Source organism: Colletotrichum abscissum (assembly GCF_030869225.1).
Source record: "Colletotrichum abscissum strain IMI 504890 chromosome Unknown Scaffold_44.1, whole genome shotgun sequence".
NCBI lineage: Eukaryota > Fungi > Ascomycota > Sordariomycetes > Glomerellales > Glomerellaceae > Colletotrichum > Colletotrichum abscissum.
Window position 1 is genome coordinate 203,732 of NW_026850365.1, and position 25,607 is coordinate 229,338.

At 52.2% G+C, this 25,607-nt stretch overlaps 11 protein-coding genes across 11 annotated transcripts; 6 read left to right on the forward strand and 5 right to left on the reverse strand.

The window, feature by feature from the left end:
- Window positions 1-467: 467 nt before the first annotated feature.
- Window positions 468-1,811, forward strand: CABS01_13348 (amidohydrolase; the record flags this gene model as incomplete). Its single annotated transcript, XM_060546692.1, has 1 exon — window positions 468-1,811. One exon carries the CDS (start codon window positions 468-470, stop codon window positions 1,809-1,811), a length of 1,344 nt encoding a protein of 447 aa, XP_060395024.1.
- Window positions 1,812-2,394: 583 nt separating this feature from the next.
- On the forward strand, window positions 2,395-4,756 carry CABS01_13349 (Zn(2)-Cys(6) binuclear cluster domain containing transcription factor; the record flags this gene model as incomplete). The annotated part of the gene is made up of 2 exons (XM_060546693.1): window positions 2,395-3,473; window positions 3,526-4,756. 2 exons carry the CDS (start codon window positions 2,395-2,397, stop codon window positions 4,754-4,756), a joined length of 2,310 nt encoding a protein of 769 aa, XP_060395025.1.
- Window positions 4,757-4,895: 139 nt separating this feature from the next.
- On the reverse strand, window positions 4,896-7,244 carry CABS01_13350 (RTA1 domain-containing protein; the record flags this gene model as incomplete). Its single annotated transcript, XM_060546694.1, has 4 exons — window positions 4,896-5,558; window positions 6,084-6,583; window positions 6,640-6,775; window positions 6,840-7,244. 4 exons carry the CDS (start codon window positions 7,242-7,244, stop codon window positions 4,896-4,898), a joined length of 1,704 nt encoding a protein of 567 aa, XP_060395026.1.
- A 191-nt stretch (window positions 7,245-7,435) lies between these two features.
- On the reverse strand, window positions 7,436-9,265 carry CABS01_13351 (C6 zinc finger protein; the record flags this gene model as incomplete). Its single annotated transcript, XM_060546695.1, has 3 exons — window positions 7,436-7,570; window positions 7,673-9,095; window positions 9,216-9,265. 3 exons carry the CDS (start codon window positions 9,263-9,265, stop codon window positions 7,436-7,438), a joined length of 1,608 nt encoding a protein of 535 aa, XP_060395027.1.
- A 1,440-nt stretch (window positions 9,266-10,705) lies between these two features.
- Window positions 10,706-12,508, reverse strand: CABS01_13352 (cytochrome P450 4V3; the record flags this gene model as incomplete). The annotated part of the gene is made up of 3 exons (XM_060546696.1): window positions 10,706-10,829; window positions 10,902-12,310; window positions 12,359-12,508. The coding sequence occupies 3 exons, from the start codon at window positions 12,506-12,508 to the stop codon at window positions 10,706-10,708; spliced, it is 1,683 nt and encodes a 560-aa protein (XP_060395028.1).
- Window positions 12,509-13,714: 1,206 nt separating this feature from the next.
- CABS01_13353 (uncharacterized protein) lies at window positions 13,715-14,179 on the forward strand (the record flags this gene model as incomplete). The annotated part of the gene is made up of 1 exon (XM_060546697.1): window positions 13,715-14,179. One exon carries the CDS (start codon window positions 13,715-13,717, stop codon window positions 14,177-14,179), a length of 465 nt encoding a protein of 154 aa, XP_060395029.1.
- Window positions 14,180-15,860: 1,681 nt separating this feature from the next.
- On the forward strand, window positions 15,861-17,015 carry CABS01_13354 (GDSL-like Lipase/Acylhydrolase; the record flags this gene model as incomplete). Its single annotated transcript, XM_060546698.1, has 4 exons — window positions 15,861-15,999; window positions 16,069-16,117; window positions 16,178-16,858; window positions 16,949-17,015. The coding sequence occupies 4 exons, from the start codon at window positions 15,861-15,863 to the stop codon at window positions 17,013-17,015; spliced, it is 936 nt and encodes a 311-aa protein (XP_060395030.1).
- A 2,209-nt stretch (window positions 17,016-19,224) lies between these two features.
- On the forward strand, window positions 19,225-19,809 carry CABS01_13355 (uncharacterized protein; the record flags this gene model as incomplete). The annotated part of the gene is made up of 1 exon (XM_060546699.1): window positions 19,225-19,809. One exon carries the CDS (start codon window positions 19,225-19,227, stop codon window positions 19,807-19,809), a length of 585 nt encoding a protein of 194 aa, XP_060395031.1.
- An 802-nt stretch (window positions 19,810-20,611) lies between these two features.
- Window positions 20,612-21,510, reverse strand: CABS01_13356 (uncharacterized protein; the record flags this gene model as incomplete). Its single annotated transcript, XM_060546700.1, has 4 exons — window positions 20,612-20,713; window positions 20,773-21,035; window positions 21,093-21,203; window positions 21,384-21,510. 4 exons carry the CDS (start codon window positions 21,508-21,510, stop codon window positions 20,612-20,614), a joined length of 603 nt encoding a protein of 200 aa, XP_060395032.1.
- Window positions 21,511-22,723: 1,213 nt separating this feature from the next.
- CABS01_13357 (uncharacterized protein) lies at window positions 22,724-23,165 on the forward strand (the record flags this gene model as incomplete). Its single annotated transcript, XM_060546701.1, has 2 exons — window positions 22,724-22,964; window positions 23,026-23,165. The coding sequence occupies 2 exons, from the start codon at window positions 22,724-22,726 to the stop codon at window positions 23,163-23,165; spliced, it is 381 nt and encodes a 126-aa protein (XP_060395033.1).
- Window positions 23,166-24,312: 1,147 nt separating this feature from the next.
- CABS01_13358 (uncharacterized protein) lies at window positions 24,313-24,898 on the reverse strand (the record flags this gene model as incomplete). Its single annotated transcript, XM_060546702.1, has 3 exons — window positions 24,313-24,386; window positions 24,448-24,572; window positions 24,633-24,898. 3 exons carry the CDS (start codon window positions 24,896-24,898, stop codon window positions 24,313-24,315), a joined length of 465 nt encoding a protein of 154 aa, XP_060395034.1.
- Window positions 24,899-25,607: the final 709 nt, after the last annotated feature.

Here is a 25,607-nt window from a genome sequence, read left to right on the forward strand (position 1 = left end):
TCGACCCGGGGTTATGTTTCCATCCCCCGCACTAAGAGATGCATATCAGGACATTCTCCAGAAATCCCTTCGATTGGATGTGACTAGTGAAGATAGCGGTGATACCGGAGGTGGGGCGAGCCATGTTGCCGACGACAAAGGAGGTTCGTGACAGATACCCGACGCGGGTATCGGCAACATGGCTTCGTGCTAACCAGGTTCCCGATGATAGACTGCCACGCTACCGATAAGTCTAGTAATGTCAAATGTAAGTGGTTGATAATTGCAGTATGACGAAGTGCCGTGAAATGAAGCCAATCGGATAAATAAACATCTGTGGAAAAGAGTGAGCAGATATCCGAGTTGCAGGCACTGGAATTCAGCATTTGTAAACTCTTCGCTCCTTTTTTGACTTTCCCCTCATCTCCGCCTCCATTCCAAGCTTGGCGTAGACAACCTAACCTTTCAGAAGTCTTCTGACATTCACCATGGTCACCGAAGCCGACTTGAAGCCCTGGCTCCGTAGCCCCGTCCGACGATACATCCTCACCAACGCCACCATCGTCGACGTGACAGACGGCAGCCTGCGCCCCAACGCGGCGATTCAGCTCAAAGATGGCTACATAGACACAATCACCGACTCGACAGACTCAGCAATCAAGATCGCTGTGGAACAAGGCTTCGAGGTGATTGACTGCTCCGGCAAGTTCATCTGCCCGGGCCTCATCGACTCACACGTCCACTTCGTCGCGGTCCCTGGATTCGGCGACCTTTCTAAAGCATTCGGCAACGCCAACGATGTCTCACTTCTTCGCCAACCATACGTCGCCGCACAGATGCTACACCGCGGGTTCACGAGTGTGCGAGACTGCGGCGGTGCGCAGCAGGCACTGAAGGAAGCCATCAACGACGGTGTCTTTCCCGGCCCGAGGCTCTTCATCGCGGGACATGCTCTGTCGCAAGCGGGCGGCCATGGGGACATCCGTGGTATTCACGATCACTCCGAGTGCTGCGGCGGGTCAACAAACGGGCTCGGAAGGCTATGCAACGGCGTACCGGAGTGCATGACCGCCGTCCGAGAAGAGATCCGCGGCGGAGCCGACTTTATCAAGATCATGGGCTCCGGCGGTGTTTCGACACCAACCGACAGAATCGACCACCTCCAATTCACCGGCGCTGAGATCCGAGCCATGGTCGAATGTGCCTCGAACGCGGGCACCTACGTCACAGCCCACGCATACACAACGAAAGCCATCCGGTATTGTATCGATAACGGTGTGCGGGGGATTGAGCACGGCAACTTTGTCGATGCTCCTACAGCGAAGCTCATGGCGGAGAAGGGCGTCTATCTTACCCCCACCCTCATCACATACGCTCAGATGGCGTCTCCGAAGTGGAAGGGCTATCTGCCGCCCGAATCCATGTCGAAGAATGAGGAGGTACTCAATGCCGGGTTGGTGGCGCTCAAGACTGCGTACGACGCTGGTGTGACCATTTGCTTCGGCACAGACCTTCTTGGGCCGCTCGGAGCAGCGCAATCATTTGAGTTCTCGTTGAGAAGCAGAGCTGTTCCCTCACTAGCTGTGCTGCAGAGTGCGACGCTCAATGCCGCAAAGATGGCTGGCAGAGAGGATTCGCTGGGTCAGATTAAGGAGGGCTTCGAGGCAGATCTTCTCATCACAGACGCCAACCCTGTCGAGAATGTATCCATATTTGATGACCCCGAGGCTCACGTGTTTGGTGTCTTGAAAGAAGGCAGGATATACAAGAGCAGATGGAGCGGTCTGGTCGAGGATGCCACAGTACCCGTCAGAATCAAGCCGGCGTTGTGAGATCTGTTTGGAACTTGGAATATTTGGAGATACTTAGGAGAAGAGTAGCAGCTCATAGAACCGCAGAAACCAAGGAAACTGCGTAATGAGATGGGGAAAAAGAGGCAATAGAAACCATGACGTACAATCAGCTGAGCATAGCAGAGTCAGCGACGCGTCGAGGTAACCTCGTAAAGTCCATGGAACTTGTGCCCTAACGCGTGACCGGCAGGCTTCATTCGCGAGAAAGGCCAGTGACAGGAAAAGTCGGAATCCCTCTCCAATACCGACGGGATGGGACGGGGCTGGAAACACAATGGTACCCTCCTAAATGAGGTGAGGCGAGGTGAGGTGAACATTCTCTTTCTTCCACCTCGCCGAACAGCTTCACCTCGATGCGTGATCCCTGCCGCCACAGTGGGGTCTGTTCTTATCGGCAAAGCGTCCGAAATGCGGAGAGACCCCAAGAACAACCATCTGGCTTCAGACATCTTTCTTTCTTCCACACCAACTTCCTCCCAGCACTGAACGCTCATCCCAGAGTTATCCGAGTCTCGAAGACCAAATAGACTCTCATCCATCATGACGATTCCATGTTCGTCATATGAAAGCGACACTTCCGCCAATGGAGTCTCCCGCAGAGCGCCGCCGCCGCCGCCGTAGAGTCCCGGATGCAATTCGAAAGCGGGCACCCCGGGCGTGTGATCGATGTAAGGCACGCAAGAACAAATGTATCGAGACTCCTTCTGGTGTATGTGTGCGATGTACTGAGGGATCTCATCCATGCCGCTTCGAACGGGAGCGTAGCCCAGCTGGTGAAGAACATGAGGCCTCGACTTCGACAATAACTTCAATAACCGCGGGCACAAGATCTATCGGCATTCCAGAGCGAGAGTCGAATCGGACAAACAACGATGTCTCTTTTACTCTCAATACACCTTTGGGTCAAAGCATGAACGACGAGTTCTCTCCCGCAGATAGCGCGCCTTCAGAAGCCTTCATGTGGCCGCGCTTCCTATCCCGTCTACGGGATGCCTTTTGTCTCGACTCACAGCCACCATCGGGAGATCAGGATCTAGCAAGCCTGCAGCCTCGAATATCGGATACACCTCCAGCTGATCCTGCCGAGCGTAGGCGCATCAAGAGAGCAGTGAAGAGCTTTCCCCCGCGCGGTGTCGCCGACTTTCTGGTGTCGGTTTGCATCGCTTACGGGACCGATATTTTCTTCTACCTTGACCAGAGCCACTTCATGGCAGAACTCGATCAACTTTACAATGACGAACAGTCGACTTTGAGAGAAGATTCCGGTTTTGTTTGTCTTGTCTTGGCAGTCTTCGCGCTAGGGAGCCAGTGGACAGCGCTGGCGAGACCGGAAGACCTGGGCAGTGCAGCCTCGACGGAAGATCGGAGCGTTGATCCCGGCCGGATATTCTACAATCAGGCTCGTATTTTGATCTCTGATTTACTAGACCGGCCTTGCCTCAAGTCAGTACAGGCGACGTTCATCTTGGGCGTCTACTTGATGCCGGCTAGCGCCATCAGTGCCTCCTATGTGTACATGGGATTAGCACTGCGAAAGGCTCTGGCTATTGGGCTCCACCAAGAACCTGACGACCCCTCTTTGACCGAGGACGAGAAGGAAACCAGACGGAGGCTCTGGTGGTCGATTTACTCCCTTGAAAGGTATGTCTCCTTCTGCTGCACCATGCCTCGAGACTTGCGCTAACAGCGATAGAACGGTCACCATCAAGCTCAATCGACCGCGATCCGTAGACCAGGAGATCATCACAGCGGGTCTGCCGAAACCAACTTCACGGGACGCGTCTCAGAAGTTTGACAACTTACAGCATCAAATAGCAAACGCAGCGTTCGTCAGAATCATTGACAAGCTTTCAGAGCCTGGGTCAGTTGACTTGAGTAGTCCTAAACAATGCCCCAAGGCTAATGTTACCAGCAGAGGATGGTCGAATACCAACCATTCGCACACAGGAGCTTTAAGACGTCCCACAGATGCCCAAATATCTCTAAAGGCATGGAAAAAGGGGCTCCCGTCATCACTCAAGCTACAAAATGTCGATCCAAAGTCATCCAGCTATCGCGCCGTTTTCCACCTGCACCTCAACTACTACTTCGCCTGGATCGACATGGGCAAGGTCTCCGTGGTGACTGTTGTCCGCGCTCGTCTGCAAACGCTTTTCCACGCAACCGCCGGTCAATCCGATGTGCCTAGAGACGTAGAGCAGTCCTCAGAAGCATGCATCAAAGCAGCCAAGAAGATGCTGGAACTTTTCGAGGGCCTTTGTCGCGGGGGCAATATGGCGCGGTTCTCCTTCACAGACTTCCAAGGATGCAGCATTGCCACGATTATCGTCCTCCTTGCCGGAATCCTGGACCGTGATTCTGGGTACGAGGGGCGGGTGGCTTTTGGACTTGATTGTCTCCGCAAGATGTCCAGCTTCGGGAACACGACAGCAAAGATGGGAGTCCGCTTCGTTGAGGCCCTACAGTCCATCACGAATGAAGCTAGGTCCAAGCTGGTGATGGCTCGGAGAAGAGAGATGAGTCAGGCTCAAGAAGCCTCATCAGGACAGGCAGAGGGCTATGGACGATGGGCAGAATGGCTGGCGACTGCTGAGGTGGTTGGCAGCCCTTCGAGCGACGAGTCCGATCTCGAGGGGGAGCAGTCGGGGCAGCCGCCGGCTCCTGCTCATGGCTCATTGATATCACCAGACATCATGCTCTCGTCTCCATGGGAAGAAGCAGCAGCTCTCCAGTTACAAGAGATGTCAGCCTCGAGTTTCGGCATGCCAGCGCCGGAAGGGGTGGCAGCTGATGAAACCACGTTGATGCCCTTGCCCACGGGAGAAGAAGCCTGGCTGCCATCTTTTGCATGGAATGATGACCAGATGTACTTGATGGGTTTGACTGGTATGGATGGACTAGACTTCATGGGAGGGATTTCATAGTGCTGTCGGTTAACCCTTTGGACATAAACGGAGCAAGGATACATACAATCTGAAATGGCAACTGATCATGTCCACTTGCTAGGGCCAGCTCCTTGTCATCTGAGTTCACCCTCGTTCCCCTCAACTGCTTTGGATTTGGTCACTTTTCCATTGCCTGCAATACCTGCTCTCGGCACTCGTTTGGATGCTTCGAAGTGTCGACGACAACCACGTTGCCGTCGGGTCTGTACGGGTTCTCAATCCATCTTCGAAACAAGGCCTCCTGTTCGTCTCGTCCTTGGCACGCATTGCTGTCAACCGGAGGACTGTATATCCCCGTACGCTGACTTCTCATCGCTACCCTCTTCTGCAATCTCTCATCTAGCACATCAATGTCGACTTGAGGTCTGCACTCGATGTACCAGTACTCAAAATCTACTTTTTCCGCCAGGGCTCTCCCACTCGTGATTACTTCTTCGTAGTTGCAGGTGCAGTCTACAATGAGATTGCGGCCCTGTATGAGCATGCTGCCGGCGAGCGCCCAGAGCGTTGAGTAAGCTAGCTTTGCGGCCTGCTCAAATAGTACCCCATTATCGAGGAGAGAGGACTTGATAACGTCAAGATCGAGGATGACGGCATCAAGAGGCTGGGCTAGGAGATTTGCTGTGGTGCTTTTGCCCGCGCCCGGCGCTCCTGACATCTGGAGGAAAAGCCGCCGTGGCGGACTAGAATCTTGAGAAGGCATTACGATAGCTGAGACGCTGAGTTGACCGTGTCTGTTACCAAGCGGGCTGCTGACCAGGTTTCCTCTGGCGCTGTAGTACTGCAGAGTTTCTGCACAGACTCGAAGTCTTCGGGTGAGGCAAAGAAAGAGGCAATCAAGCTTAGAAGTACTTCATGCTTTGAATATATTTATCGTGTCCCTTTGGCGTTTAAAGCCAACACTGAATCACTGAAGAACATTCCTCCCAAAACCTGATCTCATATACTTTGTGCGTGCACTGCCACAGTGACGTGTCTCGATCTGCAGCATTCACTTAGCTCCCAGCCACAACGAACCGACGCCGCAATGTGAATGCAGCCTGAACCATTGGTACTTGCTTCGAACATCGACGCCTAGACTCCTAAAGCCCATCACCGAGCTCTCTCTAGTTGATTGCTGTTTCCTTGCCCGACCACTTGCTTCTCTGTCATCTCATGGACTAGGGCTTCTCCTAGTAAGCTCGTGTCCCTCCGGATCCTGTCCCAGTGGAATCCTTCCCCTCCTCCTAGACAGCCCATGCTTCATGGTTGCAAAAAACCCGGGCATGTCCGACCCTTCACCATTCATTATCATAGCCGGATGTACCACGTTGAAGACCGCAATGGCGAGAAGCATCGGCAAAGCTTCCAAGACGTAGAAGTAAGCCTCGTGTGTAATCAAGACATTGTCAATCCCATGGCCCGAAGAAAACTCAATCAGGCGGTAGATGATCCGTACTGAGATCATGCCGAGGGAAAAGTAAAGCGCCCAAAGCAGAGGTTTCCAGGAGCGGGATTGCTTCCTGGAAAGCTTGTCTAGGCTTTGCATCTCGACCTGGAACTTCAATGCCAGGGCGACGAAGATGAGGATGAAGAACTCTTGGAGTCCGATACCGCCCATGTAGATATGAATCGCCTTCATCTGTTCCGCGGGTGGCGCTGTTGGGCCGGCCATGCTGCCTCCAGTGAGTTGAACAGCAAATGATATGATGTCAAGTGCGACAAAGATCGCGGCGAATGTTGCGGCGGGAATGCGGAGGAGAGAGCGCGAGGGGTGAAAGAAGTAAATCATGCGGCCCAAGGTCATGTATGCAAAGGCGTTTACCCCTGAGAAAGCGTTAGACTTCTTTCAGTGAAAATGCAACTCAGATCTTTGTACTTACAGATAGGCGCAAGCAAGATGAAAATCTGAAAAACGAGGTAGATGCCGTTACTCTGCTGATTCTTGCTGCTTGCAGCTCGGAAGATGAAGGCCAGAGTCTCCCAAATGCTCGCCATTATAATAACCCAACACCATCTCTAGATGCTAGTCAGATACTGAGCAACTCACGTCGACTTACTAGCAATGCTAAAACGTACGAACCTTCTTGTGCTTGGCGGCCTGCCAGATGTGGACGGCGGTCAAAATGCCGAAGAGAGCCGCAAACACCGCCGCAGCCGCGAAGCTAGGGTAGTAGTTCCAGATGGCACCGCATTCGCCGGGTGGGATGTAGCCATTGGCATCGGGCTCGATCGTCTGGACACACGTTGGGATGGCGATATCGATGGTCTTTGCTGGGACTGTGACGTAGCTATTCGTGACGCCGGGAATGGTGATGTACTTTGTCGCGATGAAGTCTCCCGTCGGAATAGATGATGTTGATGAAGAAGTTACAGTAGAGTCTTGACGATTTGCCAAAGAATTTGGCAAAGTGGGCGTGGGTGAAGGTCCTGATGGCAAAGCCAGGGCGGTCGCAGCCGCGGCCAACGTGATCCAAGACAAGTGCATCGTGATGAGTGTCGAAAGATGTGGAATGACGAGGAGAATTGAGCTTGATGATGTTGAATTTTCTTCATCTTCACAACGAAGTCTGCCATTCTCGCCTTTATAAGTGAGATTCTTAGGCCTTCATCGCTGGTGTAAGTGAATGTCGATAATCGCGGTGCCTGGCGATGCACAGCCCCCCACGTTCGCAGCTGTTATGTAAAGAAGCGAGCCGACCAATCGTAGACTCTCAAGGGGCGCAGCTTGTCGATGATAGCAATGTAGAGTGTGAACCCCTGCAATGTCAGCACGGTAGCTTGAGACCTGGCCGCGTGTGAGGCGTAGCCTTCCTTCGAGAGGTTTAGCGTCATCGAGAGAGAGACGTGCGGAGGGAAGCAGGCCCTGGGCAAAAAATAGCAACTAGATAATCATGGCTTGCGCTTCAATTGTACTCGAAACCACTCCTCCTGGACAGTGATAGGCCCTCCGTGCTCCCTCATCAAGAGAGCGACCTTCTTCCACATGGCGATACCGCCATTCTTCTCGTGGACGAAGCGTACCTCATCTTGCATAGCCGAATCTTTAATTCGCCGTCCTTCCGGTGGTAACGTCCCGTCATCGACGACATTGGCAATATGCTCATCGTGTCCGAGGTCCAGCTCGTGCTCAAACTCGACAATCTTGCGTCCGAACGCCAGAACAGTGTTGAAGTCCCAGAGGTTCTCCCTCTCGTGAGCAATCGTCTTCATGAGACTCAAGGCGGCGATTCGCAGTGACAAGGACCGGCACTTGATAAAGACGAATCCTAGCAGTGGGCTGAAACCCATCTCAAAGGTGAACTTGGCCCGTCCGATCCTCTGCCACATTTCTCGGAAGATAGTTTCGACTTCGCGACCAAGCTCGATGATCCGTTGGAACTTGTCCAGATGTAGATCGTATACCAATTCGCCGCGAGAAAAACACGTGCTGAGCCAAATCTTGCCTACGTGCCACTTCATCTCAAGTAGGCGTTCAACGAGCTCTTCTCGCATGGCGGCGCGCTGGCAATTATTCGGGGACTTTTGCACCATGTACGCTTGGAATGCCGCAGCCCAGTCATCTAGCAACTCGTCCATCTCATCTCTTTCCTGCATTGTTAACATATCCGGCTTGGGATGCGTCTCATCACCAAGGCGATATTCGTCAGCGGCCCGTACAAAGCGAATCGCGCGCACAAGTAACGGGTCCAGCGCTGCTTGAACCTGCTTTAAATTGTAGAACGGGGGGACTGGAACTGGATACGAGTCTGGTATGGCCGGAAACGTTTCCGGTCGGGCACCGAAGAAGAAAGGGAACACTCCAAGGCGACAGAAAGCCGGCGTGAGGTGCTCTCGAACGAATCGCGACGTAGACCTGGAACCATTGAGGATGTTTATGCCGTGCCTGCAATGGTCGATGGCACCCTTGCATTCGCCACGGAGCATATCGATACAAACGAAGAGGATGCACACAAACAGGACCGTCTCCTGGTTGTTTGTTGTTCGGAGGTGTTTGATCGCCTCGTTGTAATGCGCAACCGCAAAGGAATTCTTCTCCGAATGCCGGTCTAGGGGATCCTCCTTGAACTTCTCGTACAGCGAACTGATGGCCAATGCGGCATGTTTCGCAGCAAGCTCCTGGTGAGAGACCTGAGAGACAAGATGAGTCCAGAAGTAACTATCCAAGGGCCCGGACAAGACGGGGGCGACGACTTTGCGGAAGAAACTCAAGGCCCGGAGTTCTGCGTCCGATGCGGCCTGGGTCGGAGGCGGGTGGATGCGGAGCAGCTGAGCCCATGAATATGTCCCCGTTGGCGGTGTCACGTAGCCATCGCATCTCCGGCCCGTGCTGACGCACCTGTTGCATGCCGGGCGTGCTTCATCACATTTGACTCTTCGGATTCTAGGTTGGTTAGCTCTAACGTACGTGTAGGTATGAATGATGCCTTAGAGCTTGCGGCTGGGCTGTTGGACTCACTTGCAGGTTACACAGCCCGTCTTAACCTTTGCTACCCCGAGTCGAGCCATTTGCGCGCCACAAGAACAAGCAAGCAAGCAAGCGAGTTGTTAGGGCTGTGTGGTTGTTGTGTGATGGAGGTGGAGATGCGCCCTGAGAGACGCGTTTCTCACCTATCTCGTAAAGATGCGAGGTGGCCTATGAAGAGACAGGGAGTCGATAGTAAGGTATGTTTGATGTCAGGGAACGAGCCTCCTCAAGTAATGTGAGCTTGCGTACGAATAGTCCCCGCGCCGTCGCGTCGACTAGGTGGGCGGACTAGGTGATGTGCCATGGAACTGAATCCCGAGCCACATAGCGTGACGTTGTCGTTCGACGGTGTTCGTTTCAGAAGCGAACAAGAGAGCCTGAGACCAGAAACGCAGCATAATACACAGTTTCCCGGCGTGTCTTCGTGTCCAGGTTCGCAGTGACCACCCTCCCTTGCACACAGCTCGTGTCACCATCAGCCACCTACTCCCATCCACGCAACCATACCAAAAGAAGATCGGCCGGCCGCTTTTGAAAATAAGCCCCGAATCCCTCAAGTAAAAGCCCACTCTCTGCGGGGCAAATGCGACCAGGCCAATCGGGCGCCGTGGACTCTAAATAAGGTCTGCTTATCTAAGTTGTTCTCTCTCGCTTCTTCCTGCGCTTCAGTGTCATCTCAACTTCAACAATGACATGACAAGACACCTTCATCTTTGTCTCATTACATGATTCCGTCATTACAGAGTCCAGACGCATTACCGCGTTACCGAGCAAGAGGAACCTTCCGATAGTGGCATTCAACCTATTGATGCCGAGCCTACTCGAAGTCAAGCGCGTCTACAGTCCAACGAATCACCTCTCGATGAACACGAAACTGTGCTGATAAGTAATGTCGGTGCTCATCATCAGCACCGCTCCTAGGTCGAACTAAAAGAACGGGAAGACGGCCCGCAAGAATGCGGGAAGCTTCGTGGGCATCCGAGATCGGGCCCGGGAGGCATTTGGCATACCGGCCGATCTTGAAGACGCCGGCGATTGAGCAGCGGCACGACAAGTGAACACGCTGCCGTCGGATCTGATCGAACACAGATATTTTGAATCATCAAGTCATATTCTCGAGCTGGCTTCTGGTAGATGACGGCCTCACGAAGCCGTGTCCGACACTCCCAGCTCTTCCCAAAGCGCTCAGCAAGATAGCAACGAACCAGACCTCCAGCTTCTACGTCCTCGTCGCAACTCCGACTTATCCGGCCAATGCTACATATGACTCTCCGTCCGATGTTCTTCGCTCCGTCGCTTGCTAACCTTTGAGGCTCCGCTGGAGCCGGGCAAACGTTGAGTCCTCGACCTGGCCGAGACTCTCCCCGCGCGGCTTCACCATGGCGTATAAGGCGGGGTTGCAATGACACCGATGTCCGACCTCCCCGAACTGTTTCCCCCGCACGTCACTTCTGTCAAGTTGTCAACACACCTCGAAACACTCAGTCAGACCTCTGTCGCAGCTTGACGTGAACCGGCATCCCGTCAGAAATCTGCGGTGTGCCCTTTTCAGTCTGGTAGCACCGGTCTCCCTCCACAAGCATTTTGGGGTTTGTGGGATTCCCGCTGCGCAAAGAGTCAGCATTTAGGTCCCCATGATTGAACGAGTTCTTGAGGTATGCGGTTTTGGGAACTTACTTGAGGGCATCCCACTCATCCCAGGCGCAGTCAATCTCAAAGTTGCGCGCGAGGGAGACCAGGACCAACTTCATTTCAACTACGGCTAGCTCTTGGCCAATACAGGCACGGCTTCCGAGTCCAAAGGTCCTCCATCCGTGCTTCTTTGGGTGCAATGGATCTTCCGGGTCTGTCGTCATCCATCGCTCTGGCACCACCTCGTTGCCTCTCGGCCATAATTCCTCGTTGCGAGACTGCGAACGTAACCCGTCCCATATGAGGAATCCGCCGGTGGGATACTGCTCTCCTGTGATGCTGTCGGTGATGCGATAATGCGATTGTCCGTCTCGAATGACAGGAGGACCGGGGAACAAGCGCAGTGCTTCCTTGATAACTCCGCCTGTGTAGAGGAGGGAGTTGAGCAAGTGCGGCGACTCTCTGATCTTGGCGGTTGCATCTGCGGGGTCTTTGCCCAAGACTTCGTCGTGTTCAGCCCGTAGCTTTTGGCCAACTTCGGGATTCTTGGCGATGCAGTGTATCGCCCAGCAAAGGGCCGTGGCCGTCGTATCGTAACCGGCAAACATGAAGATCTTGAGCTGGGAGACGACTGTCTCTAAAAATAACCGGTCGACATTGACCACACCAGACATGGGCTTCAGCGCCAAATCGATGATGGTCTTCAGCCCCTCTTTCTTCTTTGTTCCTTTGAGGGAACGCTCGATCGATGGCAGTAGCTCGCTGTACATTGTCTCCCTGTTCTCTTTGATAGCAGCCAGCCGCCACGGGCTGTACCACTTCCACATGGTGACAATGTTAAGGTGGAGAATCACCCTAGAAATCTGGTCCATGAGAGCACTTCTGAATCTGCTAGGTCCGTTTGTCTGCTCATGAAGCTCGATATCAAGCACCGCTCGGCCGATGACATCCATGGTCAAGTTGGTCGTGGTCTCCACGAGCGGAAACACATCACCCCAAGAGCCGTCGACGCCAGCTTTTTCCCGCATAATATCGGCGAACACCTCGACATCCTCCAACATTCCGGGAACAAGGCCGAGAACGTTTTTGTTACTGAAACTGGGGTTGAACCTCGCGCGCCACGTCTTCCACGGCTCGCCTACCAAACATGCGAGGTCCATTGCTTCCGTGATCGGGGCCAATGCCTTCTTGGTCCAGTCACTACGCGGCACGCTGGCGTCGAACATGTAGTGGCCTGCTGCTTCCGGGTGCACAGTGAAAACTAGCGGAGGACCCATAGGCCACATGTCGGCATAGACTGCTGAGGGACACGATGTCCGGCCGGGGAAGAGCGTTTCCCAGTTGTCGACGATGGCTTGAGCATAGTAGTTGAAGTGTACGTCTTTGGGTAAGTGCGAGGTGAGCTTCATGAGTAGGCGCAAGTGGCCAAATAGAAGCGAGTGAGGCATCATTGGCTATGTCGTGTTAGAAGCCTGGTTTCCCAATTGTGCTTGAAAACTCACGACTCCTTGTCTCTGAAGCTTGCGAAACCTCAATCGCTCTTGGACCATTCGAGCCAAAACGTAGCCGATGCCAAGTGCTGCGGCCAGACCCAAGAGGCGGAACAGCATTGCCATGGGGCTGTCGACCCCCGAAGCTGCGAAAAAGCCCATTTGAGCGGTCTCCTCTCTGATGTTCCGGCAGAATCTGCGGGTTCTCTCTCAAGTCACCTTCGTAGCTCTCTCTAGCGACAAGAGTGCCGAACCACCGCTTCTCTTATACATAAGTATAACGGGAGGACCCGTCAAGGATTGACATATGCCGCGGTCGTAAAATGACAAAAGGCAGGGCCATCATTGGTTCCACGATCAAATACCCCTCTCAAACCAACGGTGGTATCGCAGGCCGAGGAACAAGACTGACGTAGAGTCGGCCGCCTTCTTCATATGTGCATGCCCCCGCGGGACTCTGCATCGGGATTCTCCATTCTTCAGGCTTGGTTTTGCAGAAACGGGTCGAGAAAGCCGTTCGTTGCGGGTGCTTTGTGGGAACTTTGGGCGGGGATCTGGCGGCTTCTGGATCTGCGAGCAAGGGTTGTGCAGGGCTTCCGAGGGTAACCTGACTTATCGTAACTGCGCCGTTGGTCGGTTGGTTGAATTTGGTTCTTTGGTATATGTAGTGTAACGGTGTAACGATCGACAGCGGATAAGTGATATGTGCTCGCATATCCGTATTGGTGTTGGTGTCGCACATCATTTGATCATCGCGAGGTGGCTCTGAGTACCTCAACTTCGAGTGGTGTTCTCGGAAAACTTTCTGGGTACCACAGCAGCCTTGACGTGACAAGTATCTTGACGTGATTACAATTACTCGGCGTACAACGAAACTCGTTGTTTCTTTCACTTGCCGCATTAACTACATCGTCGCTTGTTCCCAGGTGAACACATCTTACCTACTTCATCAACGAGGCCTTAATTGATACAAACTTTCATGTTATGGGAGACCCTGTATATCTTTCTCGGCCCATATTTCGTTGCACTGTCATTCAGCTCAGCCCATTCTGTGGCTGGAAATGTCGCCAGGTGTCTTCATACTATTTCGGGGTGAGTCATGCGGCAAACACAACTAACCCGATGAGACTCAACACATAGAGCGCGATCTGAGCAGCGCCACCAATACACCTTTAAGAAGGAGGCAAAGACACTTCTCTAAATCGAGATACTTACTAAAGAATAGTTATGGTTCAAGAGACCAAAGACTAGATTCATTAAGTGGGGTAATCTTTTCTTGATAAACTCACCTTTGTCCCCAAATGACTGCCAATCATAAGCAAGAAGCACCCACAGGCAATTGGAAATTATCGCCAGAACACAACCACAATGTCGGAGATCGACCCTTCAAGCCCACATATTGCCACCTTCATGGCCAAAGTCTCCGCTGAGCTCAATATTCCTCTTTCGCCACCCAAGGATGTGACAGCTTTCGGCGACAATCCGGCCTTGAAAGACGAGCTCCTGGATCTTCTGCTTCAGGGCAAGAAAACATCTACAACAACCTGGCCAATCCCTGAAACGCTTCATTGGGGAGTTGGTGACCTTTCCATTATACTTGACGGCAAAGGAGAACCAAGGGCTATCATCAAGACAACGTCGTTTGAGAGATGCAAGTTTCGGGATGTAAGGGAGGAATTCGCGCTTGCGGAGGGAGAGGGGAATTATCAAGAATGGAGAGACGGGCACAAACGATATTTCGAGCGCAGCGAGGATTCAAAGGATTTCAGTGAAGACGTTGAGGTGCTATGCGAGTGGTTTGAAGTAGTGTATCCTCAAATTACGAGGAAGTAGAGTCGAGCAAACCCATGTTGGGGAAGAGAATGTGAAAACCGCTTTGGCTTGGGTCAACAAATATCAACAGATAAGAGCTAGTATAGAAAAAATTGTATCAAATAATCTTCTCCAAGAGCAATCGACGTGTACGGAAGTGCTCCGAGGCAAAAGAGAGGTGATCCGCAGCTTGTTGCCTCGAAATGCAAAAGAATTGGGCCCTAACCAGGATTCGAACCTGGGACCTCTCCCAGACGTGTCGTGAAGACCCTAAGGGAGAATCATACCGCTAGACCATCAGGGCGGTTGAACTCGAACTGAGCTTGTTATCGATGAGGTCCAGGGCAAGATGCGAGACTATGTTGTGTTTGTGGGTGGAATAGGGCTTTTGTCGCTCGTGGGGACGTTTGGGGGCCGAAATGAGGATCCGCGGGCCGGTCCCGGACGCCCACAACCCGGAGGGACCGGCTCTGATGTGCCGGAACCCCGTGGTGCAGTGGTCCTGTAATCTGGCCAGCGGGCGCGGGTTGAGCTTGAAAACTGGCGCAAAGGGTGCTGCAAGGTATGAGGCAATTTGTGATAGGATCCAGTTGTCACAAGCGCACCAGCGAAGCCGGCTTTCTTTTTACACCAATGAACATTGAAATCTCAAGAGTGAGAGACGAGTTCCTAGACTCTAGTCACTTTGGCTACATTCTGGACGCATCGAGAGTCTGCCCTTGGACGTACTCAAATTTCGACCCCAGGAATTCATTCCAAAGATGTTGGGCTCTCATTCCCTAAATTCCCGAAAATGGGCTCCTCATCTAGTTCCATGGGGATTTGGTGTCCCGCTGTGTGCACCCCACGTTGATGTGGACAGCTTGCATGGGGTTTTTTCTTTCCAGCATGTTGCTGGACCTCTTGTGGGTTCACAAGTACAACGCGGCAGTCCGGCAGAAAATTTTGGGAAGAAAGGGTGAGACTACAAATACTAGAGCAATAGTGTTGTGGTAACTAATATCTTGCCAGTCGCCAAGCGAAATGGAGTACTCTCGATTTCATCATGCAATGTGTAGAGGTGAGTCGAGCCGGCGGTGTGCTTTGCGGGACTCAGGAGACGGGGAATGCGGAGAAGATCTCCGAATGTAAGATCTTGAAAACCCGAAAAGAACTGCTTTCGAATCTCGGAAGCACAAGCGTGGTCTCAGACCTGGACGCTCATTTTGAGCCAAAGAGTGCTGTATTGCTGCACCCGTGCAGAGTTGGGGAATCTTAGAAACATTGCATTCCAGTTGGTCCCGGTTCTGGAGCTTCAAGCATAACTGTGACTAGCTCTCTCGTGAAGCAGATCACCTCAAGTGCTTACTTTCGAGCCGTAAGCTTATGTGCATTAGTGCGATACCAGTCTCGTAGGCTGGACTGGTACATCTAAGCTGCATTATTAATGCTCTTTGACGCTTGAGCCTGGGACGCTACCAACCAAGTTCGCGTCATAACATGATGAACGCGTACGTCCAATGCCTCGATTGATCCGGCAATCCGGGACAAACTTTGAGGTCGATATTTTCTTTGGGTGAACCTTGATGTCGCATTTATTCTTCTGTGAACATGCAAACTCTCGATGAATCTCCATTGCTCCAAAGATTCGTACATCAAGACGACTGGAAGCTTGACCAACATCCAGATAAAGAACTGAAATCATATAGCGGCCTACATGACAATGCTCAGTCATGGAGTTTGGATTGCGTTCCTCGCAACGGCTTACGCTGCAGTTCTGCCGTCAACGCAGTTGCCACGTGAGGTCAAAGCCTCTTCCATCTCTAGCATTGTAGTATTCGGTGACTCTTTCAGCGACAACGGTAAGCGATCGGTGGTAATTCGACGGGCTTGCGTTCAGGATGACATAGCTGACGGGATGCGAGTTGCAGGGAACGGGGCTGCTCGAGTATCGAATAATGCCTGGCCTACAGACAAATAGTCAGTGAACCCCTTTCCGCTATATCTGTTCTAGTTCAATTCATGTAACAGCCAATTCAGCTACAAGGGTCGCTTTTCGAACGGCATCGTCTGGGCAGAATATGTAGCAGCTAACCTCTCATTGCCCCTTTACGACTATGCGGTAGGAGGTGCAACGACTTCGAATGCCCTTATCCAGGGCTACACAGGCGCAAAGGGTGATATCGCTGTACCTTCTGTTATTGATCAAGTCGTCTCGTTCTTGGCGAAGATAAATCCTCAAGGAGGAGCCTTCGAAGCGTCCGATTCGATAGCAATGGAAAGCCCACTGCTGATCCTGTTTGCTGGTGCCAACGATGTCCTGTTCAACGCCAACATCAGTGCTTCGCAGTCGTATCAAATTCTTCGTCAAGCCGAAGCACAGCTCCGCGATGCGTACCCAAGTGCAAGACTCTTGACTCTAACGCCGCCCGATATCTCCAGACTTCCGTATGGCTTCTACTTGGAAGACAATCTGGCAAAAAACCAGTTGCGAACTTTCACAGACCAGCTGGGAGAACTACTCGACAGGTCAAAGACGGGAGCCGTCAACCTTGATCTTCGGCCGCTCTTCGACGACTTTGAGTACTATGCTTCTCCTCGGGCGTACGGATTTGACCCACTGGGAAAGTACGGCAGTTGCCTCGAAGGTGCATATGGCGAGACGTCGAACGTGACGATCTGCGGAGACCCAGATAGGCGGGTATACTGGGACGAATACCAGTGAGTTGTGACTGGGCTCTTCTTTTCGTTTCTTTTCCGAGCCGACTTGCCGTTTACCCAGCCTTAAGCTCTCATTCTGACGTCGTGCAGTCCTACAACTCATACCCACTCGTGGATTGCCAAGGAGGTTCTAGACGTCCTGAGAGGTCCGTTCTGATTACCTCTTGTGGTTGAGGGAGCCAAAGTTGGAGTTCCGAGGTTGTCGGTTTCGGCATAAATGGAAGAATGCAAGTATACGGGGGGCAGCGTAGAAGTTTTCTTGGAAGCAGTTTTACAGAAAGAGCGATGAACAAAGGCGAGACATTGGATCAGACGAAAGAAGCAAACTCGCTGGGCCAATACCAAGTTCCAATTCCAACTTCGGTCCAAGACCAGGGGACCCCCCGCAGGTCTGTCCTGAAGAGGCGAAGGCATCCCAACCCTCCCCTGCCAACTCCACTTGACCCGGCTATTGTTGACGCCAACTCTCTGTGTCAAACAAGCACGGACGAGTTGTTTGCGAGCTGAGGATACTGCGTCCCGCCCGTTGCCGCTGACAAAGATGCATCCTTCAGGGGCGGAGTTCTTGGTTCTTCGTCAAGCTGCTACGAAATCCGATGTGCTGACCATGGCTACATAAAAGTCAGACAGACTGAACTGGATCAGCTATGATTTGTGATAAGATAGAAACAAGCTCAGAGTATTGAACTAATTTTGGTGGTATTCTTTCTGCATGTTCATGCTTCGGACTTGTACGATGGATCTCCATTCATCCATATTGGATGGCGAATTTCGAGTAGAATATTTTGACATGGTCCACAAGTCTTGGCAAGGCTCGTTGTCACAGAAAGCACGGTACGAAATTCAGGGCTGGTGGCCGCGTCTTATTCTCTGCCCATGATAAGCGGAAAATTGAACGCAATGACGTGGAAACAATTTGGCTTTAAGCGCTCTTACGTTCCCGAAGCCGGACTTCCGGGCCTAGGTGGATGAAGTTATGGTTAATTGGTTATTTGGTGATGTGGCTCAACAACAGACGAAAAGAGAAGCAATCTCGGAGGCGTCTCACCGATCAATGTCACAAGCCGTTGAAGCAGGGCAAGGCAATTCGCCAATAATGCGGACATGACTTCCCGAAAGCGTTCTTTGCAGTTAGTCGAGTGTTCCCTAACGCCGCGACTCTCCTGAGGCCCAGGAGTTTCCATCCCACGTTGCCGCCCAGAATTGTTTTGTTAAGGCTGGTCCCTGTGCAGGCATGTCCCCTGGCCTCATTTAAGCGCGACGTGCTGCCATCTGATGACGCGTAACTAAGACATGGTCCGCCCCCGGTAGACAGGGAGACTAAGCAGCGTCCCATCACCTCTCTGGACTCTGCATCCCCGTTAAAAAAAAAACAAGTGAAAACCCATGAACTAGGAACAACGGCACCGTTCCCCTCGCCCTAAAATGTAAAGGTGAAACGAAGACGACGACGTCCCTCATTTACAGCAAACGCCCCATGGTCGGAAAATAAGGGAGCAGTGGGGACCCTGGACCCGTCTTCCTTGAAACACACGGCCGTGATGGGTTGAACATCGAAAGCCAACCACTCAGAGCCTCCCACACACACTCCAGTCATGTTCCCATCCTGGAGAAGATCTGTTGTTCCTTGGTCTGGTCTAGAACCCTCGAGGCTCGAGCAAGTTGTTGGTATCAGCACTGTTGACTCGCTGAGCTGCGCGCATCCACCCATCCATCTGCACCATCCACCCACCCACGCGGCATCCATCCTCCTGATCCCGCCGCGGAAAGCTAGGCCAACAGTTGCCAAACTCCTGTTACCCCTGAGAACCCACCCGTTGGAAATTGACAGCAATATGGCGCCCATGCTTCTCACCACTGTTCTGTCTTGATCGAAAGCGGGAAAGTCGGGCCACCCTTCTATCCAAGCTGGACCTTGAGCCGCAGACAACTACCGAATAGTGGCAACTCGTCCGGGGCCAAAGTCGCCAAACATGGTTCTTGCTCTGCTAAACGCCCACATCCCGCCGGGCTGGGTCGGCTCCCCTTGTCGATCTGTGTCGTCCGATGGCGCAACAGTTCACCATGTTGCTCGACCAAGTTGACGCCATCCTGGCAAACCATGAGCCAAATCGGTGGCGGATGGCAACCGGGATCCCAGACGTCGAGATCGATATAAGATGCAGCTTTTCTCCTTCCAAGACCAGTCTTCTTTTTGCTCTCCATCCCACTCCATCTTCATCACTTTCATTCCAAACACATTGAAGCTAGTCTTCTTTTTCCGTTCTTGATACCAAGCCTTTCATTCGTTCCTTCGAACCACATTCATTACCAACCTTTCCCACCTCACAAAACAACCTCTCAGTCAATCTCATAACTCAGACAAAATGAAGGCCAACGTTATCGCCGCTACCATCCTTGCCGCCTTCTCGGCTGGCGCTTTCGCTCAGGACCAGGAGGCCGAGTTCCCCACTGGCTTCCCTACCGACCTCCCCTCCGGCTTCCCTACTCAGGTCCCCGGCGCCGCTAAGCCCTCCGGCGGCTTCGGCGGTGGCTTCCCCGGCTTCCCCTCCGGTGGCTTCCCCACTGGCTTCGGCGGTGCCCGCCCTACCCAGGTTCCCGGCGCTGCTCAGCCCTCCGGCGGCTTTGGCGGCAACTTCCCCGGCTTCGGTGGTCACTCTGGCTTCCTGACCCGCACCCGCGGCTCCTCCGAGGAGGCTGCTGGCTTCGGCGCCCAGGCTGTTGAGACCCCCTTCCCCACCGGCACCCAGTCCGGCGGCGCTCGCCCTACCGGCAAGGGTAAGGGCAAGGGCAAGGGCAAGAACCACGGCACCGGTGCTCTCCCCTCCGGTGTTCGCCCTACCCAGGTCCCCGGTGCTGCTCAGCCCTCCGGCGGCTTCGGCGGCAACTTCCCCGGCTTCGGTGGCGATGCTCCCTCCGGCGCTCCCTCCGCTGAGCCCACCTCCGCTTAAGCGACAAAAACAACTTCGACGATGACAAATTCGGCTTATGGGTTTGACTTGGACCACTTGGTTCAGCAAACGGCTTTATCTGGAGCGTGTTTGGACGATTTCTAGTGATGGAAGATGTGTTTCTTTTCTTACTACTCCACGTGGAGCTTTCATTGTATAAATACAAAAGCCACTTGGAGTAGCTGGCTGGTACATTGCATAGGCGTTTGCTTTTTGTAAACTTATCAAATAAGAGCATCCGTCTTTTTCAAACTTCTGGGCCATGAATTTGCTGTGATTGCTAACTTAGAGATATGTTCACATAAACTGCTTTGGCTAATTCGAAGATAAATTCAGTCCCCGGAAGTTACAATTCGGATGTTCCAACTACCTTAGGTGATGAAATTGGGATGCGCTTTTCATTCTTCAACCGTATTTATTTGCTGTTCCGTCCTTTCCTACGAACATGGTAAACTAATAGTAACGACGTCCGCGAAGCGAAGCAGTCAAACAAGGGTTGATCACAGATCCAGGAAGGTACAGTGCGTATTTAGCTTCTTGAGTTCTCAACCAAAGTCTAAAAGTACCTTTCAGAGCATTGGTTTCCATTCACTTACCCTGTACGACTGACTACATAGGAATGTCTGTAACCTCACACAACATTTTAATGTACCCCTATATCCGTCCGCGAGCCATTTACAGGCTCACGATGTTTCTTCTGTGGCACATTGCCAGCTACCTAAATCATGTATGGCGGTGGCAGACCACTTGTATTACACTTGCCTCATCTTCTCATCTAATAGTACCTCATGCTCCAGTCTCGTCACAGGAGTTGAGTTGCTGCCATAACAGCAGCCAACGCAAATGCGATAGTGGCAGGCTGATTGCTGTTGGCAGCGCTGGCATCGGTGCTCGAAGTAGCAGACTAGACTCGTGTTAGAGATCTTGACCGTAATCCATGGTTGCCCCAGACCAATAACCTACCGAGCTCGAGCCGGTGGCAGATGCTGTGGAAGATGCACCAGCGGTGCCGGATGTCCCTGCCGTGGTAGTCGTGTTGGTCGTGCTGTTGGAAGCAGTGACAGGCGTCGCGTCAAGGTTACATCCGTCCGCGGCTTCTGTGACACCGTCTCCGTAGTATTGCCAGATGTCAAAGGTATTCGCACACTGAAGGCATCCCTCGAAGTAGTCCGTCCAAGTGGAGTTGGTGCAGTAGCCGTCCTCAGCTGCTCCAAGGATGGCGTAGCCTAGATATTGTTATGAGTCTGTTCGATCCGGCGTATGGAGCACATCGAATCACATACCGCAGTTCTCGTGGCACTCGTACTTGGCTCCGCTGGTGACCTGACGTGCGTGAAGGGGCACGATGGGGAGCCATTCCAAAGCCGTGGCAGTGGAGGCCAAGAGCGCGACAGCTGTGACGAGTTTCATATTGACGACAATGGTGACTAGATGCGAAAGGTGGCAGATGAACTCGATCAATAATGACGAGGCAATAACTAGCAAGAAGGCTGCGCGGTAGAGAATACGCGCTGCGCTCCATCTATCTAGTATTTACCACTGCAGCATCCCGAGCGAGCAGATTGTTTGCATACGCAACCTCTCCCGGGAATCCTCTTGGTGGATCGATAACTCGCAGCTAGATGTTCTTGGCTGGATGCCTTCAGCCGAGGGGCGAATCATGTTCTGGCGGCCGAGAGTGCCGAGGTGCTCAGGTCGCATCGGCGCGGGTTGAAGTGGGGGATCAAGGATGGTTGCGTTGCGATGGGCAAAGTTTCGAGCAGATCTCTGCAATGTCATCGTTCTACGGCAAGAGGCACAGACGAAACACCAGTTTGCAGTAAGTTAAATAAGGTAAGTTGCTGTTGGAAATCCAGTTCACTTCCCCGACGATGAACATAATCCGAGGCAACTGAACAGCTCAGAAGACATCTTACATCAACAAACTCACTGCTTACATTTCTATTCTATAGAGGTATGCTCTTCAGTCAGATCCAACTTTTAAAACAGGGTTCCCATGCCGATGTGGTAGGACAAGATCTGGGCGCATATTATGATTGGTAGATGGCATCTTATCAGATCATCTGATATCCGCTCTGCAATCTCGGTTTCCCTCCACAACACGACACACCTGAGGCCAGCATCTCGGTGCTCCTTTTCTTCGCCTCAGGCCGTTAGGCCGAGACATCTCAAAGGTTCTCCTCCGACTCGGCCGGGACCTTCTCCGGCCAACGGGCCACGACCGCCGAGGAACACCGGCAGGATCGCCTCATTGTTTGAATGGAAGAAAGGGTTGGGCACGAACAGGCCCGGCCGCTGACACCCATGTGATAATCCTGGTTCAATAATCCACCATCATGTGGAGTTTCTTCCTTCGCAGTCTTGCGGTGTGGGCTTGCTTCCCGGTCGAATACGCACCCAGCCCCGTTCGCGACCGTTCGACCCAATCACTCCCCCGACATGCCAGTCAAGGGTTTGTCGTCTTTTGAAAGATCCGGTTCGTCGCAACGTGCTCGCAGCGGATCCTCAACAAACGAACCATGGCGCAAAACTCCCGATCGAGTCTTTGGACGAACCACGCGAGTTCTTACCGCCAAACTTCTAGCCCACAGATGCATGGCCAGCTCAGTTGTGCTAAACCCATTCCGCTCGTTCTTCAACGAAAGAGTCTTGTGCGCCGATGATGTTCCTGTGAATCGCAGGGGATGGTGAAAAAAACCACGGAAACCGAGTGGCTGGCCTACTCAACGCCCACCGCCTCTTACGCGCCCCGGCTCGGCGTCCGTTGCCCGGGTGCTCAGTTGTTCGCCTCACGATGGCAGTCTATTGTCTATTAAAGACTGGCCAGTGGCCGCATCTCTTGTCTGAGTTTCTTTCTTGGAAGATATCCTCTTTCGAGGTCCACCTCGATACACCACCAAAACAATCATTCAACATGGCTCAGGCCTCGCCTTCGTGGCAAAGGCTGTTGGGGCTGCTGTCAGTGCTTCTGGCACTGATCCTCGGCGTCTCGGCCGGGGAGCACGGTGCTGCTGTCACCGGCTGCCCCGCCGATCTCGCCTCGGCCCCGGAACACACCTTTTCTGCCGGCTTCGACAACAGCACCGACGTTGCTGAGACTCAAGCAGAGCGCTCGCACGTCGAGAAGCTCGCGGCGACCAGCTTGCACGGCATGGGTATGCTCCATCTCAACATCCCATGTGTTCTTGGATCCACAGACTGACACTCCTTTCCCAGGCGCCCAATCCAGCTTCGAGGCTTTCCGAGTCGAGATTCCTGCCTCGTGTAACACTCCCAGCATGAAGAGCTCCCTCATCGAGCTCCCCATCAGCTTCGCCAGTCTGCACATGCACCTGCAGAACATCCGAACCAAATAACCTCGATGGCGGTTTGCCCAACACTCAAACCGCCGACACGAGATGAACTACTTCACCCGTGTTGGATTCGAACCTACGATCTCCGACACACTTAAACCCTCACGTCGGGGTGTGCTTGGTGTACCATGATATTACACACTAAGCAAGTCCCGAGCCCGACTGCTCAAAGAGATGAGCCGTCACACAACAAACTATCTACGACAGGAACGACATGACTATAACGAAACGAAACTTACGACAAAAAAAACAATGCAATGAAACACGATGTCACGGACAATATCCCCTCAACCACATGACTGGTTGGGAAGTACGACGAACGACCTTTTCTTTACCTCTCAGATACCAAAACCTTCTCCCTCTTCACCGAGGTTTCAGCCACTTGGCTCTTTAAATACATCTTCTTTGTCTTGAACAAGACTTTCCGTCCCGATGCCAGTGAATTAACCCAAAGTCCGATAAGATTGACATGCTTCACTAATGTACAGAGTACTTTATGGGAATCTGGCGAGTTTGAAGTGATGCCGTTCTTGTCCACAAGCGTTCAACTGAATAGCTTTCCATGCCCATACATACACACAACGAGACATGTAGATCTGCTGACAGTCATTAGTGCTGGTGTGAGTCTTCCGCTGATGTGAGTCTGGGAGTCCCCCAATCGCGCAGATTTATGTCAGTGATTTTGATAATAAAATTGACTTGAAGGCTGCCTTCTGTGGACGGCAACTAGTACGCATGCCATGCTGCAATGTATAAAACACGCCATGTAGACAGCAGAAGCGTCAGGCGCAAGGCATTATGTAAGAGAGCCCAGTGGAGGTATTGAAAGTGCATGTAACTTGAGTATAAGAAAGACAATGTGGAGGGAGAGAGATAAATATTTGTGGGAATACAGGAAGAAGAACTTAAGCGGCCGGCGTCTTCGAATGGTCAGACACCGAGGAAAGTGCCTGACGTTATCCGAACTCGAGTTTCGAAACTCGGACTTGGTTGACCATTCCTGCCTCAATGCCAGCCCAATCGTCACAAGGAAGACGGCTCGAGTCAGTTCCGCCATGACGAACGTCCTGATATGCTTATCACCCATTACTCGGAATCTCCAGCGCAGATGCGCGCGAAAGGAGATTGCTTTACAAAGTAAAGTTAACAATCATTTCAGGGTACTTGCGATTCCCATCTCTTCACCGCACCAAATCGTATTTCCTCTCAATTCAATACGTTTATCTGTAAGATACTATGTCAGCTATTTCCACAGAGTTTTTCTTTTGACTAGTTCAAAACTTACTAAGGTCAATGATGTTCATCCGCAATTCTTTATTGACTCCATCGGCGCAATAGCACGTCATCTCGACCTTTTTCTTGTTGGCTTTACCAAGTGAACACTTTTCGCATGACTTATCAAAACCGCCTCTGGAGTGAAACGAAGAAGATTAGCGGGAAGAATTCAGGGGAGGCTGCGTGCATTCTAACCGTCTCCTCCATTGTATTTTTCCATGGTCGTTGACGAGGCATAAGTTTAGATTTAGCTCGTTATCATACGGCTTGCCGTCCAATGCGGTGCACCCGGCCAAAACTTTGTAGAAGGCGCGTCTCGGACATTCTTTACATGGTTTATAAAATGCTTCCTTGAGACTGACTTTCTTGCAGGGTTCCATGAAGCCACCTTCAGATTCAGCGAAGGAGGTTGTTGCAAAGAAGGCAATAATTGCAGTCATGATGCCGGTCATGAGCTTCATTTTCGCTACTCGTGAGGGACGATTGCGAATGAGACTGTGTCGTAGGGGGATGTGAATGGGAAGCAGGTCGAAATTCGAATACTGTTGCAATTGACTGTCTCCTATAGCGAGGCCGTTGTGTGATATATGAGTGCGAGATAGCGAGAGGAGGAAGTTCAAAGAGTAGACATTGGGATACCAGGCTATTTCAAGCCTAGTAACGAGGCCGTAGTCAAACCACTGTATGAAGGGCAAGGTTAGAACGGTCGCTATGATTTCTATCATCTTTACTTGTTTTAATGTCAGCATGCAGTGGGCGGTGAACGTGGACGGTGTCTGAAAGGAAACTGCTCAGATCTCAAAGGGGGAGGTGGTGAAGCTCGTGATGTCTTCTCCCCCAATTGGAGCCTGGGAAAGTGCGATTTGGGGGCTGAGGAAACATGATGATAGAAAGAACCACTGATTATTGTACTGATCTCTAATGTATATGGGGCCTGGCCTTCTGAGTAGGTGATCGAGGTTCTGATAGGTTGCAGAATGCCTCAAAGGCGGTCGTTCACGGTTCGTAACAAACATGTGAATAACTGCTCTGCACATCGTCTTTCTCAGCATGTTGTTTTTCCAGGGAACAGGAGAAGAAAAATCACCAAGACTTACCGTCATTGCCAGCAGAGAAGGCTCGTTGGAGCGGGTTTCGGCATTTTCAGGCTTGGCTATGAACACCGCCTTT